General features: G+C 39.6%; 1 protein-coding gene across 6 annotated transcripts in view; it reads left to right on the top strand.

Annotated features, from left to right (window-relative positions):
• Positions 1–13,469, top strand: part of pvrl2l (PVR cell adhesion molecule related 2 like) — a 340,090-nt gene that overhangs the window by 103,951 nt on the left and 222,670 nt on the right. For 3 of the 6 annotated variants that reach the window (XM_078954848.1, XM_078954849.1, XM_078954847.1), the window contains exon 1: positions 9,819–9,843. The exons of the other annotated variants lie outside the window; for them this stretch is intronic. In XM_078954848.1, coding sequence (XP_078810974.1) covers positions 9,834–9,843 — 10 coding nt within the window. In that variant the 5' untranslated portion in view covers positions 9,819–9,833. Of the gene's footprint in view, positions 1–9,818; positions 9,844–13,469 lie in introns of those variants that run through there. 6 annotated transcript variants of the gene reach the window in all.

Genomic DNA, 13,469 nt, shown 5'->3' with positions numbered 1-13,469 from the left:
TATGCATTTCTGCACAAATACTGTCACGCAAGCTCATGCAAATCAAACAACTCAGATTGCTTTGACTGTTAGCAACCTGTACCTTCTTGCAAATTCCCATCCAGTTTGCACTTTTTCAGTAGCTTTTGCAATAAAAAAAAAAAAAAAAAACTTCAATTATTGCATTTAGTTGGATGTCTAGCCTGCATGACAACATTTATATAACCTGAGAAGTTACTTTTACAAATTTTTCTCAAAATGTTTGCATTAGTGCAAATGGGACCCTTTTTGATCCTCAAACACTGACAATAAATTGATGTGTTACAGATGTTATAACACTATCTCTTGTAAATCTAAAGAGTGATTAAATCAACAGCACAGAGGAATAAAGCCCAACATCTCTGGAGGTTCAGACAGGCACCGATTTCAATTTCAATTTATTTTTATTTCATTCATCATTCCTCTTCTGAACTGTTTTTCCCTTTCGGGGTCACGGGGCTGCCGGAGCCTATCCCGGCCACTTGTGGGCGAAGGCAGGGGACATCCTGGACAGTTCGCCAGTCTGTCACAGGGTAATTAACCCTGCCTAACCCTGCATTTAATTTTATTTGAAATTCCAAATAAGCCCAAATTCACAACAACAGTCGTCTGTCCCAATGGGCTTCGTACCGGTAATTGTAAGGTAAACATACAATCAAAAACTATCAAAAGGATCACCACAAAGGGACAATGCAAATCAGATTCTGGTGAAACTCAGAAATTCTGTTCCCCTGTTCAGTTCACATCATTTAAATACTACCAAGTCAAAAAATGTTCAATGACATTTTAATATGGGCTTTGAGTTTATAATTTGTCCGATTTCTTTCCTATAGTTCAATTAAAAAAAGAACAATTAGGTAAAAACTTGATGTCAAACTTTTGCTTTTTGCGAAGCTGCACTGTCGCTTTAGGTGAGTGTGTGTGAGAGAGAGAGAGTTAATTGAAGTTTATTTGAAAACATCTTGATTTAGCTATGTGGGAACAAACTTTGGCCTGGGCTAGAGCTGACCTTTTTATGGCATTTGAACACATGAAGGCACACACGCAGGGCTGACCTCAAATCTGCATAAACCTCACTGGTACTTACTCACTCATCCATGCATAAGTCTGATAAGCCCTCAATGATTCAGCTCCTTCAACAGCTGGTTAAGTGTTACTTCCTGCATGGCCCTCAAGGTGGAGAATTTCTGTTCTCCTTATGAGCCGATCCACATCTGCTCATGTGTTGGAGGGCTAACTGGAGTAAATCGGGTGAAGGTGTTGCATGCCATCTTCTCTGCAGGCGAGCCTTAACAGCCCAGTGCACATGTGTGTGACTGCATGTTCGCCTGGAGTGATTCACCTGCTAACAGAGTCGTCCTCTCACATACTCACCGATGGTCAGAAGCTCAGTGGCTGCACAAACACACACATGCTCTCGTGTGCAGACTCGATTTGCTTCAAGCACATCCTGCGTACACGCAGCTCTCTGTGTTGGATGGCGATGGCACCCTGCGAAGTTGACTGAAAGCGGACGTTATGCAATCTGCGGAGCTGCTGGATGTCGTCTTTTTTTAGTATGTTGGTGGAACATAAAACCAGCAGTGGGATGAAACTGTCTGTAGTCAAAGCAGAGGTCAGTCTTCTGTAATGTGAGATCTGTGGGCTTTTGCAAGTGCAGTTGGACCCCACCAGTGTTACTATACGAGCTACTTCCAAACTGTCATTCATAACAGGTTACTTATTTTTGGTTAAAAGTAATTCTTTACTTCAAAAGTTTAGAATAATATGACAGCTGCAAAACTTTTAAATTAGTGTCTTTGTGAAACTTGCAGAACTAAAAAAGAAAAGGAAAAATGCACTGAAAAATATAATAATAATAATATAATAATAAATTTTATTTAGAATGCGCTTTACATTTTAGATAAAATCCCAAAGCGCTACAATGGAGGCAGAAATAAAAATGATTTACAATAAGAACAAGGTAAGACAAAAATAAAACAACAATGAAAGTACTAAAAAGCATTATTAAAAAGAAAAGTTTTTAAGCCTTTTTTGAATGTGCCAAGGCTTTGTGGGGCTCTGAGGGATTGTGGAAGATTGTTCCAGAGTCGAGGGGCAGCAGCCTGAAAGGCTCTGTCTCCCATAGTGGTTAGCCTGGTCCTTGGCTGATGAAGGCAGTGTGTGAAATTGGAACGGAGGAGTCGTGAAGTGGCGTGCAGGGAAAGGAGCTCACTGAGGTAGGCAGGGGCAGTTCCATGGACGCATTGGTAGGTGAGGAGACAGAGTTTGTATTGAATTCTGGAACGAATGGGTAACCAGTGAAGTGACTGAAGGACAGGAGTGATGTGGTCAAATTTGCGTCTCCTTGTCAGGACCCTAGCAGCGCAGTTTTGGATGTGCTGGAGCTTTTCCAGGCTCCTGCCAGGAATCCCAACAAGGAGAGCATTGCAGTAATCTAGTCTGGAGGAGACAAAAGCATGGATTAGTTTTTCTGCATCAGACTGGGTTAGTGAGGGGCGGAGCTTTGCAATGTTTTTCAGATGGAAAAAAAGAGACTTTGGAGAGGTGACGTATATGATGATCAAATGTTAGAGTAGAATCGATTTTGACACCAAGATTTATCACAGGTGAAGAAAGTGGAATGTTGTGACCAGAGACCAGAATGCTTTTGGTGGAGGATGTTTTGATCTGGTGAGGGGTACCGATTAATATGGCTTCAGTCTTGTTGCTGTTGAACTGGAGAGAGTTTTCAGCCATCCATGCTTCTATCTCCTCGAGACATGCCTGGAGGGCAGAAGAAGTTATGGTGGGAGTGGAATTCATTTTTACATATAATTGTGTGTCGTCGGCGTAACAGTGGAATGAAATGTTGTGTTTACGAATGATTTGTCCAAGTGGAGATATGTAGATGGTAAAGAGTGAAGGTCCAAGAACAGAGCCTTGAGGAACTCCGCAGGTGACTGTGTGTGTGTGGGATTTAGCATTTCCCAGAGCCACATATTCTGTCCTGTTTGTGAGATATGATTTAAACCAGTTGAGTATGTTCCCAGAGAGTCCAACAGTAGTATGAAGACGGTTAAGGAGAATGCCGTGATCCACAGTGTCAAATGCAGCTGATAGGTCAAGAAGGATGAGTAGAGATGGGGAGCCCTGGTCCGCAGCCATGAGTAGGTCATTCATGACTCGGACCAGGGCTGTCTCTGTACTGTGAGCTGGCCGGAAGCCAGACTGAAATTTTTCATACAAGCTGTGCGTTGAGAGATGATGGTGGAGCTGAGCGGCGACAACTTTTTCAAGAACCTTGGACAGGAATGGTAGGTTGGAAATGGGTCTATAGTTTGCCAAGTTATCAGGGTCCAGTGCCGTTTTTTTTAAGTGTGGTCTAATGATGGCGGTTTTGAGAGCAAGGGGAACATGACCGGCTTGTAGTGATTGGTTAATTATAGTTGCGATAATTGGACTGATAATTGAAATGTTGTCTTTGATCAGGGCTGTTGGGAGGGGGTCAAGTGAGCAGGTTGAGGATTTCATAGTCCTTAAGATGGCCTCAACTTCTTTCTGTGTAGTGGGTGTGAATTCAGAAAGGGGCCTTGGAGCTGTTGGTACAGTCGTGTTTTCAGATGAGGTGGGAATAGTAGTAGTGGGCAGGAAGTTAGATTTTATGGAAGATATTTTGTTGGTGAAAAAATCCTTGAATCTATCACAGCTGCTGACACTAGCGTCACTATGGGTAAGTGTGGGGGGCTTAAGCAGAGAGTGTATGGTGGAAAACAGCTGTTTTGAATTTCCAGTGTTGCTATTGATCTTGTGGGAATAGAACTTTTGCCTGGCTATTTTAAGGGCTCTACAGTAGAGTTTTTGATGGTCTCGATAGGCCTGTTTGTGTACTGTCAGGTTGTTTTTTATGAGTCTTCGTTCCATGGTTCGTCCAAGTCTTTTAAGAATTCGCAGTTCCTCTGTGTACCACGGGGCTGATCTAGTGAAAGAGACGGTTCTTGATTTCAGGGGTGCATGGGATTGCAGAATGTTATGAAGTGTAGAATTGTAGCGGTCAACAGATTCATTAACTGAGGTGAGTGGTGATGGCAGAGAGAGTTTTTGTATATCCTCTTGTATGGCTGCATGGTCAATGTTTTTCAGGTTCCTGAAATATATTTCCCGTTTTGTGTTTTTATGTTGGTGAGCTAATGCTAGTTCCAATGAAATAACCTTGTGGTCAGACACGCCCAAGTCATAAATTTCCATGTTGGTAATAGGGGCTGTGTCCGTGATAGCCAAGTCAAGAGTGTGTCCTTTAGAGTGTGTGGGTTCTTTTACATGCTGTGTTAGCTGTAAGGTGTCAAGTAATTCCAAAAACTCGACAGCAGAGCAGTTTGTAGGAGTGTCTACATGTAAATTGAAGTCTCCTAGTATGAGCGTACTAGGTGATGTTGCGCATATTGTCGTCAGCAGGTCTTGGAGTTCATTGAAAAAGCCGGTGTTTATTTTGGGTGGTCGGTAAATAAGAATTACTGTTATTGTTATTTTTTCTGTTCTGCATTTGAATAACAGGCATTCAAATGTAGACAGTACAGGTGTTGAAATGGGTGTCAGATGAAGGTTTCTGCGGTATATGACAGCTAAGCCTCCTCCTATAAATATTTCACATTTAGACTTCTGTCATGATTTCCCAAGTATAGTATACTATTAGTTAAGTGAGGGGGATGTAAGTCTAATTGGAGAAGCATTTAGTCCATTCAAATAAGAGAAAACAGAGACTATTCTACGTTCACGTTGCACGCATTTTTGGCATATGGTGCTCATACTATACTGTCGCTAGCCAATAGATGCAAAATGTTGAAGCGGTGCAAATCTCTTGAATCTTGCTCCAGGTTTTTTCTTTCACAGCTCTATTCCGATGAATGAAATACTTGGTGTTACAGAATTCCACAATTTGCACAAACCCCAATTATCAATTTTGCCTCCATGATCAATTTTCAATCAAACTTTATTTATAAAAAAGTGGGGTTTTTTTATGTGTTGCAGCTCAAAGCGCTTTACAATTAAAAACAAACATAATACAAAAAAAAAAAAATTTTGAAACCAACTCACCCCTTTGCCCCCCACCTCCCCATTCACACATGGACCCCATGACCCCCCACACAATGCACACAAGCACAAAAATAGGACTTCACCTTTCCAGCTGTCACAGCTATGTAAATGACATGATCTAAATGTAAGTCCAAATAAATGTTGCAGTCACAGCTGATTTACAAAACATGTAAGCAGATTGACCTAAACAACACAAATACACGTTGAAGTATTAAAATAGGAAAACAAAGTTTGCCTTCCTTAGTAAGAGAAGGTCAATGTGCTCAGTTTTGCTGTAAGCATTCGTACAAAAGTTTATCTCCAACAGCTGTCAAGATTAGCCAAATAATTCTGCTGGATAACAAAACAGTAAAGCCTTTGACAAAGTAACTGGTTGAGGCTTTCTCCATTTAATCCGAGAAAATCCATTATCTCTTTGATTTTAGTGTTTTGAACCAACAATTTGTCTGATTGGATTAATATTTTCCTTATAAAGGAATGATCTGGCATGTCACCCGCTAAAGGGTATAATAAGAAAGAATGAATAGGAACTCCTTTATTTTTCTTAATCTGCTGAGTTCAAACTTGAGGGCCTTTTCAACTAAGAAATGATCCTTTCTTCAACAAAAGGGAATTCAGACGTACCTAATGTCTTTGCAAACAGACTTCCACTTTTCTGTTTAAAAAGCCAGAGAACTTTTGGTTTAATTTTTGAATGGTTTTATAAAATTCATGCTGGATTAATGACGTGTGAACAATGTTCAGACCTTTCCGAATGTTTTGACCTGTGGTTCTCTTCCGGCTCTGATCCTCCCGCTGCTTCTTTGCATGTTTTTCAGCTCCGAAACACCTGATTCGAATGCCTGTGTCTTAATGAGCCTTCTGCCGGTGCAATGAAGAGTTGATGAGTTGAATCAGGTGCACTGCTTTCCAATCAGAGCACATTACCCGCATCTGTCATTAGCATTACTTATCCCAAATTGAGCACAGCTATTCTCAGAAATGTCTCTAATGAAAGGGTCAGGAATCCTTTGAGCAAATTCCCTGGATAAACAAACGCTCAACAGAGTCAATTTTGTCAAGAGGAACGACTGTTTCGGTCACATTTGTTACTTTATTTTTTGTCAGACACAAAAAACGCAGATGTGATTAGAGGGACCTTCATAGTGGATCCAGGTCTGTTCTGTTCTTTTGTGAGCTTAACCTTCCTCATTTACATTTATTCAAGTGTTTTTAAATGCTTCTGTTTTTTTAAGTACAAGCTTTAACTCTAATCCCAGCTGAGATGTTTGCTTACTTGATCCCCGGAGTTTGTTCATCTGAAATTCGACTTCTGATTTCTACTTTTATGTGTGATCTGTTTTCAGCAAACAAATTCGCCCCATAGGACAGAAAAAAGCCTTCTGCTGAATTGTTGATGTAAACTGATGGATCCTTCGGAAACGGTAGATTAAAAATTTAAAGCAGCACCTGTTGTTTGTGAATATTACCTCCCCTAAGTAGTGTTAGTGGTTGGAGTGAGCACATTACAATGGATCTACAAGATGACCTTTTTTTTTTTTTTTTTTTTTGCATTCTTTGGTAGTGGGTGCTTCCAGTATTTCCCTCAATTCACTGGGGGATTTAACTGGGGAAAAAAATAATAAAAACATTTTACTGGAAAGATGCAGCAGCAGACAAGTATCATCATTTGTTTACACAAATCACATTTAGTTGTCAGGTTCTATTACTTCTGGGAAAGCATTTTTGCACATATAAATAAAAGCTGCAATACTCGGAAAAGTGTGGTTGGAGGGATCATGTGAGATTCTGCCGTTTCAACAAACTCTGACTCAAGAGAAGAGCATTTCTATCTGTGAGCAGAAAGCACAAGAGCTAAATACCATATGCGTCTTCATTTGTCTATTTACTTACATCTATTATTTGAATTCAAAGTAACCTTATTGGTAAACAATTTACTTCTAGGATTATTATAATCTTTTATCTATTTTTCTTCTCTAAATGCACCTGGTTTATCCTTAGAAGTTCAGGTAAACCTGAAACTAACTTTTATATGTACTATAGTTTGAGATCGAGGTGAATGCGGATGGAGATTTTGTTTCAAGGACAACAAAAGAGTCAATGCATAAAAAGCTGATGTTATTTTTGCACCTCTGCCACGCCTTCGCAAGTTCCAAACTTGCAAATTTTACTCACATGTGTGATGCAATTCATTTGGACCAAAATGCACTTCAAGTTGTCAGGCATCAGCATGTATAAATTGATCAATTGTGCAGCAGAGGTGCGTTCTTGTGTTACGTACACACCTGTGCACGTCCTCACAGTTGGAAGAGTTTTGTTGTGAAATGTCAAAGCGGTGCAAATCGGGTGAATCTTGCTCCAGGCTTTTTCTTTCACAGCTCTATTCCGATATATGAAAGCCTTCTTGTCATATAATTTCGACCAGAAATAAATTGCATTTATTAATATATCCTGCATGATCAATTTTCAAACGATTGGCACTTTGTTATTTTGAAAAAAAAAAAAAAAAACACTACTCAACTCGACTTTACTTACTTAGTTTACTTTTACTTTTTGGAGCCTTGCATGAACAAACTCCTGCAATACCTACTCTTCAGCTTGGTCCTTGAGGTCTTCAAGCTATAAACATCCCAAAAACCCGCTATAAAACCAGAAGCTATCGCTCTTTGTCTTTGTCATTACAACAGAACAACTCTGTTGAGTGCTTTAAATGTCAGGTCAAGACGTTTTTATTTAGAAGAGCTTTTTGTGGATTTTATTTTGTCTTTTACTGTGTTTTACTTTGTTTTTACTGTCTTTTACTTCATTCCGTGCATTTTGAAAAAAGGGGTTCAAACTTGTGCGACGATGTGTGAATGCGGGAGTTTTGAACGCGGGAACCTGAAACTTTTGTTACAAGTGTTGGCAAAGAAACTTTGCAGGATTCCTACCTGTTGAAGGGGTTAAACTGGTGATGTTCAAGTTTTTTAGTTTAAGCTGCTGATATAATCTCCGCTGCTCCTATCCATCCATCACTTTTACCTGAAAACTATAAGCTCTGGGTTCCCTGAGATAAAAAATGACACTGGAATAAAGAAGTGGCACGGAATAATACTAGTTTGGAGCAGATAATGTCATTTCTTTCAGCTGACTGGGTTCCAGACATAAGCTGAGCAGGTAATTGAAGCAGGAAGCCCAGCCCTCTCAGCCTTCCCCTCGGTGTTTCATGCAGATCAGCCTCCATGATAGCGTCTCAACTGCCTGGCTGGATAATTACACTGTGAATCCCTGTGCCAGTATCAGGCTGTACTCATGGTGACACAGTGCCACACCACTCCTCATCAAACTGTGTTTAAAGTAGACCTTAGGGGGAAAAAAAAGAAAAAGAAAGGAGTGATCGAGGAAATTAAACAGCTCTCTCCTCTATCTGTTTCTTCATCTCGCTCTTTGTTACTCCCCACTGGCTTCAACCTGCTTTACTTACTGGTAACTGTCTGTCTCTGATCCCCTCTACTTATTACATTGACATGCATCCTGGATCTATGCTCAGTAATAAGGCAACACAAGGAAGTGTGAAGCCGCATGGAAATAATTGCTGTTTCTGTCACTGAAATGTGGGCAGAAATGTGTTCAGCTTCTTTATTAAATATAAGTACATAAAAAAACACATACATAACGCACTAAATTAAATATGCTTTTAACACACGGCTGTAAATAAACAAGGAGAAACAAGTAGAGTTGAAAGAATAAAGAAATAATAATAATAATAATTCAAGTGGACGTGCCAAAGCCGTCTTTTTTTGGTGCAGAATAAAATGGCGGTGGGAGAGTACTAATGTGGGGCGGTTCAAGAGACTTGCCTTAGTGTGTGAATGTGTGTGTGTATGCGTGAGTAAGAGTATGACTGTAAAATGCTTTGGGCCTTCGAGGAAGGTAGAATGCCATTTACCATGTACCTTAGGTGAAAAGAATTGTAGACTTAAGATGTTTTGTTAAAAATCAGAAATCTTGTCAGTGATGATGTGAGTAAAAACAAATGGAACTGGTCTAAAGGTTATCAGCTAATATGGTTTAAAACAAAACCTAAAAAAAATATGTAGAGGGAGCTAAAGGTGGAAAACCGCTGGAGTACTCTTTCTAGAAGAATTTAAGATTGATTTATTTAAAACCTTTTTTTGTTTTTTACAGGAACTACTACTATGGCTGTGGCTGTTGTAGGTTAAAAGCCGATTGCTTCTCTGTTTTCCACTTTATACTTTATACTTTAATTTTAGCCTTGGCATATTCATCTTTTTAGTCTTTAATATCGGGATAAGTGAAATTCTAATTGCACTTGTCTTTTGTTCCCACATGGAGATACAAAGAAGTGGAGCCAAGGGTCTTTCAAAATAAAAGTAACAGGTTTCCTTTGATTTCCTGAGAGCCCACAGTTGTGACCTTCACTCTAGAATGGGTCAAAGCTAAAACAAGTTCCATCAGACGAGAAAAAGATCCCACAGACAGACTTTCTTTCTGTCTTCACTCTCGTCTTGTCTGTGCATGTTGATGTAATACAATGTGTCCCTCTTACGTTTTCCTGGCTGTCCTCCTTGTTTATGCCACTGCCCGAGGGTGACTGTCAGTCCAGAACATTCTCTTCCCCTTCTGCTACATCAAGCGTTGCACCCCACACTTTCAGCTTTGCTTCTCCGCATCTCTTTCCTCCCCTCCACACCCTTCATGCTGCGTTTCTCCTGTTTTTGGAGTCCTGGCACGTTCCCATCATGATCACAGGTGATGCGATTAACCTTCTCTTTCAAGAAACAAACAGTAACCTTTGCTAAAACCGTGACATAAATAGTCTGCTGCTAAGATTTATGTGTTTTTCTTCCTTTCACTCGAGTAATTAAGTGCACACATATGCTCTAAAACAGGTTAAACATTCGGTTAGTCACACAAAAACGCTTGCATGACACTCAGACAACAAGAAACACAAACAAGCCGCTCGCAAAAGTAATGTCCTGCCAGCGGGGACTGTGGGAAAATGAGTTTCTGGATGGATTATTATTATGCCGAGTCGCCTGTGCCCTGTGCTTTGCTCGCTGGTGCCTCTAAAGTGGTGTGGCGTTGGGCGTCCACATTACACACAGCACTCTAAACCTTCCATAGTGGATGAAAAAACACAGAACAGACAGACTTATGCTTTTTCCAGACGTTTATAAATCCACGCTGGGATTTGGTGACATGACTGACGACGGCCATGTAATTACAGATCCCGACTTCTAGACAGGAAATCATGGAGGTCGATGTACAGGCTGTTTTATTGCAGTCAGATACTGGGCTGTGATTAAACTATTAAAGTCTGTTAGATATATCTCATATAATTTAATGCACTACTTTTTAATGTTTGATAAAATGATTTTGTAGATGACCCGTAGAGATGTGGCTTCAGCAGATCATCATTTTTCCATCTCTGCACTTCTGCTGAGGGCTCTCCTGTCACGCCAACAGACGTGGCTAAAAACTGAACTTTCTTCAGATAAATGATCAGTATTTTAGAGATTTATATTATACTAGCTTGAGTGTGCTCGGTAAACAGGATCCAAGGGTGTTCTTTTAGTTTGGCAGAAAAAAGGTTTGTGTTTTCTAACAACTTTATCTTTTTTTGGAACTTTAACACAAAATTTATTGAGAAAAAATTGAATTTTACTCTTATTTTATTTTTTCCCCCCTTTGTTCCAGAGTGCATTTAAAGAGACCTCAATCTCAATGAAAAACTTTAAAGCATGAAGGCAATTTTTTTTCAATCTGAGCTGATTTTATTCTTGTAGTAGATTTTTTTTAATCTGGTTTGATGCGTATTTATTTTTTTGCAAAAACATTTATTTTGCTAAAACAATTTCTTTGAGCTAAATAATTCTGTCTTTGCAAACCCTTTCATTTTAGAAAAAATGTACTTTTTTACTCAGTGAAACTTAGTAATCAAATTAATCAAACTTTGTAGAGCAAATGTAACTCAAAGTGCTTCAAATAAAAACATTTTGAACATTTAAAAACCAAAAAGCAAGATAAAAAACAGATTATAGAAGTATTTGCTTGCACTTTTGTAAACTTATCAGGCCAGAAGCAAAAGCAAAACTTTTTCTGAATGTAGAATTCCCCACAGAAGGGTAAGAACCATTCAAATTCTGTACTTAAGCAGCGACGACCCTCCAGTGGTTAAGTCAACTGCATCCTAAAATCCTCAGGAAATTTCCCTGTGTTTGATGGAAACAGCTCTGACCATGAGTGAAAGGTCTCTGGAGGGAATGCAAATGTAGAAGCTGCAGGTGATGCAGCCTGCTCTAAAAGAAGCAGGGTGCTGGGGGGGAGTGGGCGAGTGCAGGCCTAACCCAGAAAAAGAGGAAGACATTGTCACAGAGCAGTTAAGGAGCCTCACAGGCATCCAGATCAATGAAACGAATGGAACAGCACGGTCTGCAAGTTGGCTGTGTGCCCAAAAGGCAACAAGGTCTGCTGACTATGAAAAGCCCAGGAATGCTGCAGAAAAATGTCTTTAGTCTTGAACGAAAACACAGAAACAATGGTTAGAATGATGTGTGGATCTCATGAACTCTGGCACACTCAATCTGTTTCTCCTAGGTTTGCTTTTGTGTGTGACTAAACAGGCAAAATCTTCAGTCTGTGTTGACATTTCGTTTGTGTTTGTGTAAACAAAAACGTATTACGTGATGGAAATGTCAGCACGTATGGTATCTTTCATTTTTGAACAGTATGATATTAGGGATGATATTTACAGAAATGGATTCAATTTGTTACATATGGATGTGTGAATGTCACACAAACTTTAAAACAATTGTTGTTTTTTTTTACCAAAGTAAAACAAAGCAAGTAAAAAGAAAAAGTCAGAGAAAAACTGCAACAAGAAAAACTATCAACATTGTTTTTCTCAGAAATAAAAAAAATAAATAAAAAGATGAATTCTATTAGATTTCTGTTATTTATTAAAGTTCTCTGAACGTTAGAAAGAAGACTTATTTTTATGAAAATAAAATTCTCAAATTTTCTGGGTGTGTCAATAGGTTATGTTTATTTTTCTTTACTCGCTAAAATGAACTATTATTTAAAAAATATTTCCCACATAATGGACTGAATAATTTGATTTAAATGTTTGTAAAAAAAAAAATCTTAAACTGCTGTCAGTTTAAAAAAAATGTTTCTGGCTGATTTTTCCCTCTCAGACTATAGAGAGTAACTAACAAACCCCTTAAACAAATGGTGCACCTTTGCAACATGGACACAGGTTGTCACACTTGCAACTTAATTTCAATTGAGTGACTTTGAGGACTTTTCTAAATCCAGAGTTTTTCCTCTGCTTCCTTCGTGTATGTATTCTTTCCTACTGTGCAGAGTCCTTCCTTTCACCTCCCTCCCCATCCCTAACAAATCTTTCTTAATCAGCTCTGTCTCTCCTCCATTCCTGTGTCCCTCAGGCCAGGCGCAGAGTCTAGATGTTGCATGTAAATAATTTAATCAGGAGGGAGCACTACCTTCTTAACCACTGTTTTGAATTATTAACCTGCGTGTCGCTGTGAACGACACATGCGGGCACACACGCCTTTGCTTGGATCAGTTGAGATTGTATATTAGCCTTTGCGTATGTTTTGGTCAGTGTGTCGGCGTGTGAAGCAAGATATAATAATTGCCTGTCAAAAAATGATGGAGCACGCCAGGCGTTCACAGATCCTTCCTTTTTGCAGCTCTGTTTGGACCATTACAAGAGTGTATGTGCAGGTAGATCACTGGGGAGTACAAGCCATGCATGTTTTATAAGAGCCTGTCTGCGCTGCCTGGTAAACGAGAGGGCGTCTTCATTTGTCTTGTCTTGAGTGCACATATGAGTATGTTCAGTTGGATTGGTTCGGTCACCGTTCTGAGGCGATCCACATGTTGCTTTGTTGTGCGCCTCCTCAGGAGTTGGCATGCGAGGTTTGATACGGTTATCTTTGTCTCAGCAGACTTTAATGAGTCTGGGTGGTACCTCAGTCATTAAAGTGCATTTTTATGAGTGGACAGGAGGTGCAGCTTCTGAGCAAGTGTGTCTTTGTTACAGAAGCAGGAGGAGTTCTTTTAGCACTATGTGTGTGTGTGTGTGTGTGTGTGTGTGTGTGTGTGTGTGTGTGTGTGTGTGTGTGTGTGTGTGGAGGGTGGGGGGGTGATTGATACAAAAATCTGTTCTCAGTAAAAATGAAAACCAGCATGCGTTTGTCTGAATTGCTGTGATTAAGGTCAGTGTTTGCATACGTCTTAATGCAAACACACAAAGCAGAGCGATGCTGAGAAGTCACTCATTTGTGTTATGTCTGGGACTAGAACTGCTTTGTCCTGTAAAAGTTCACACTTAATTGAGATGTTATTGT

The sequence above is a fragment of the Oryzias latipes genome, chromosome 11, assembly GCF_053564925.1.
Source record: "Oryzias latipes strain Hd-rR chromosome 11, Olatipes_Hd-rR_3.1".
Taxonomy (NCBI): domain Eukaryota; kingdom Metazoa; phylum Chordata; class Actinopteri; order Beloniformes; family Adrianichthyidae; genus Oryzias; species Oryzias latipes.
Note: the sequence above shows the minus strand (reverse complement) of the source record. Positions and strands in the feature narration are given on the sequence as shown.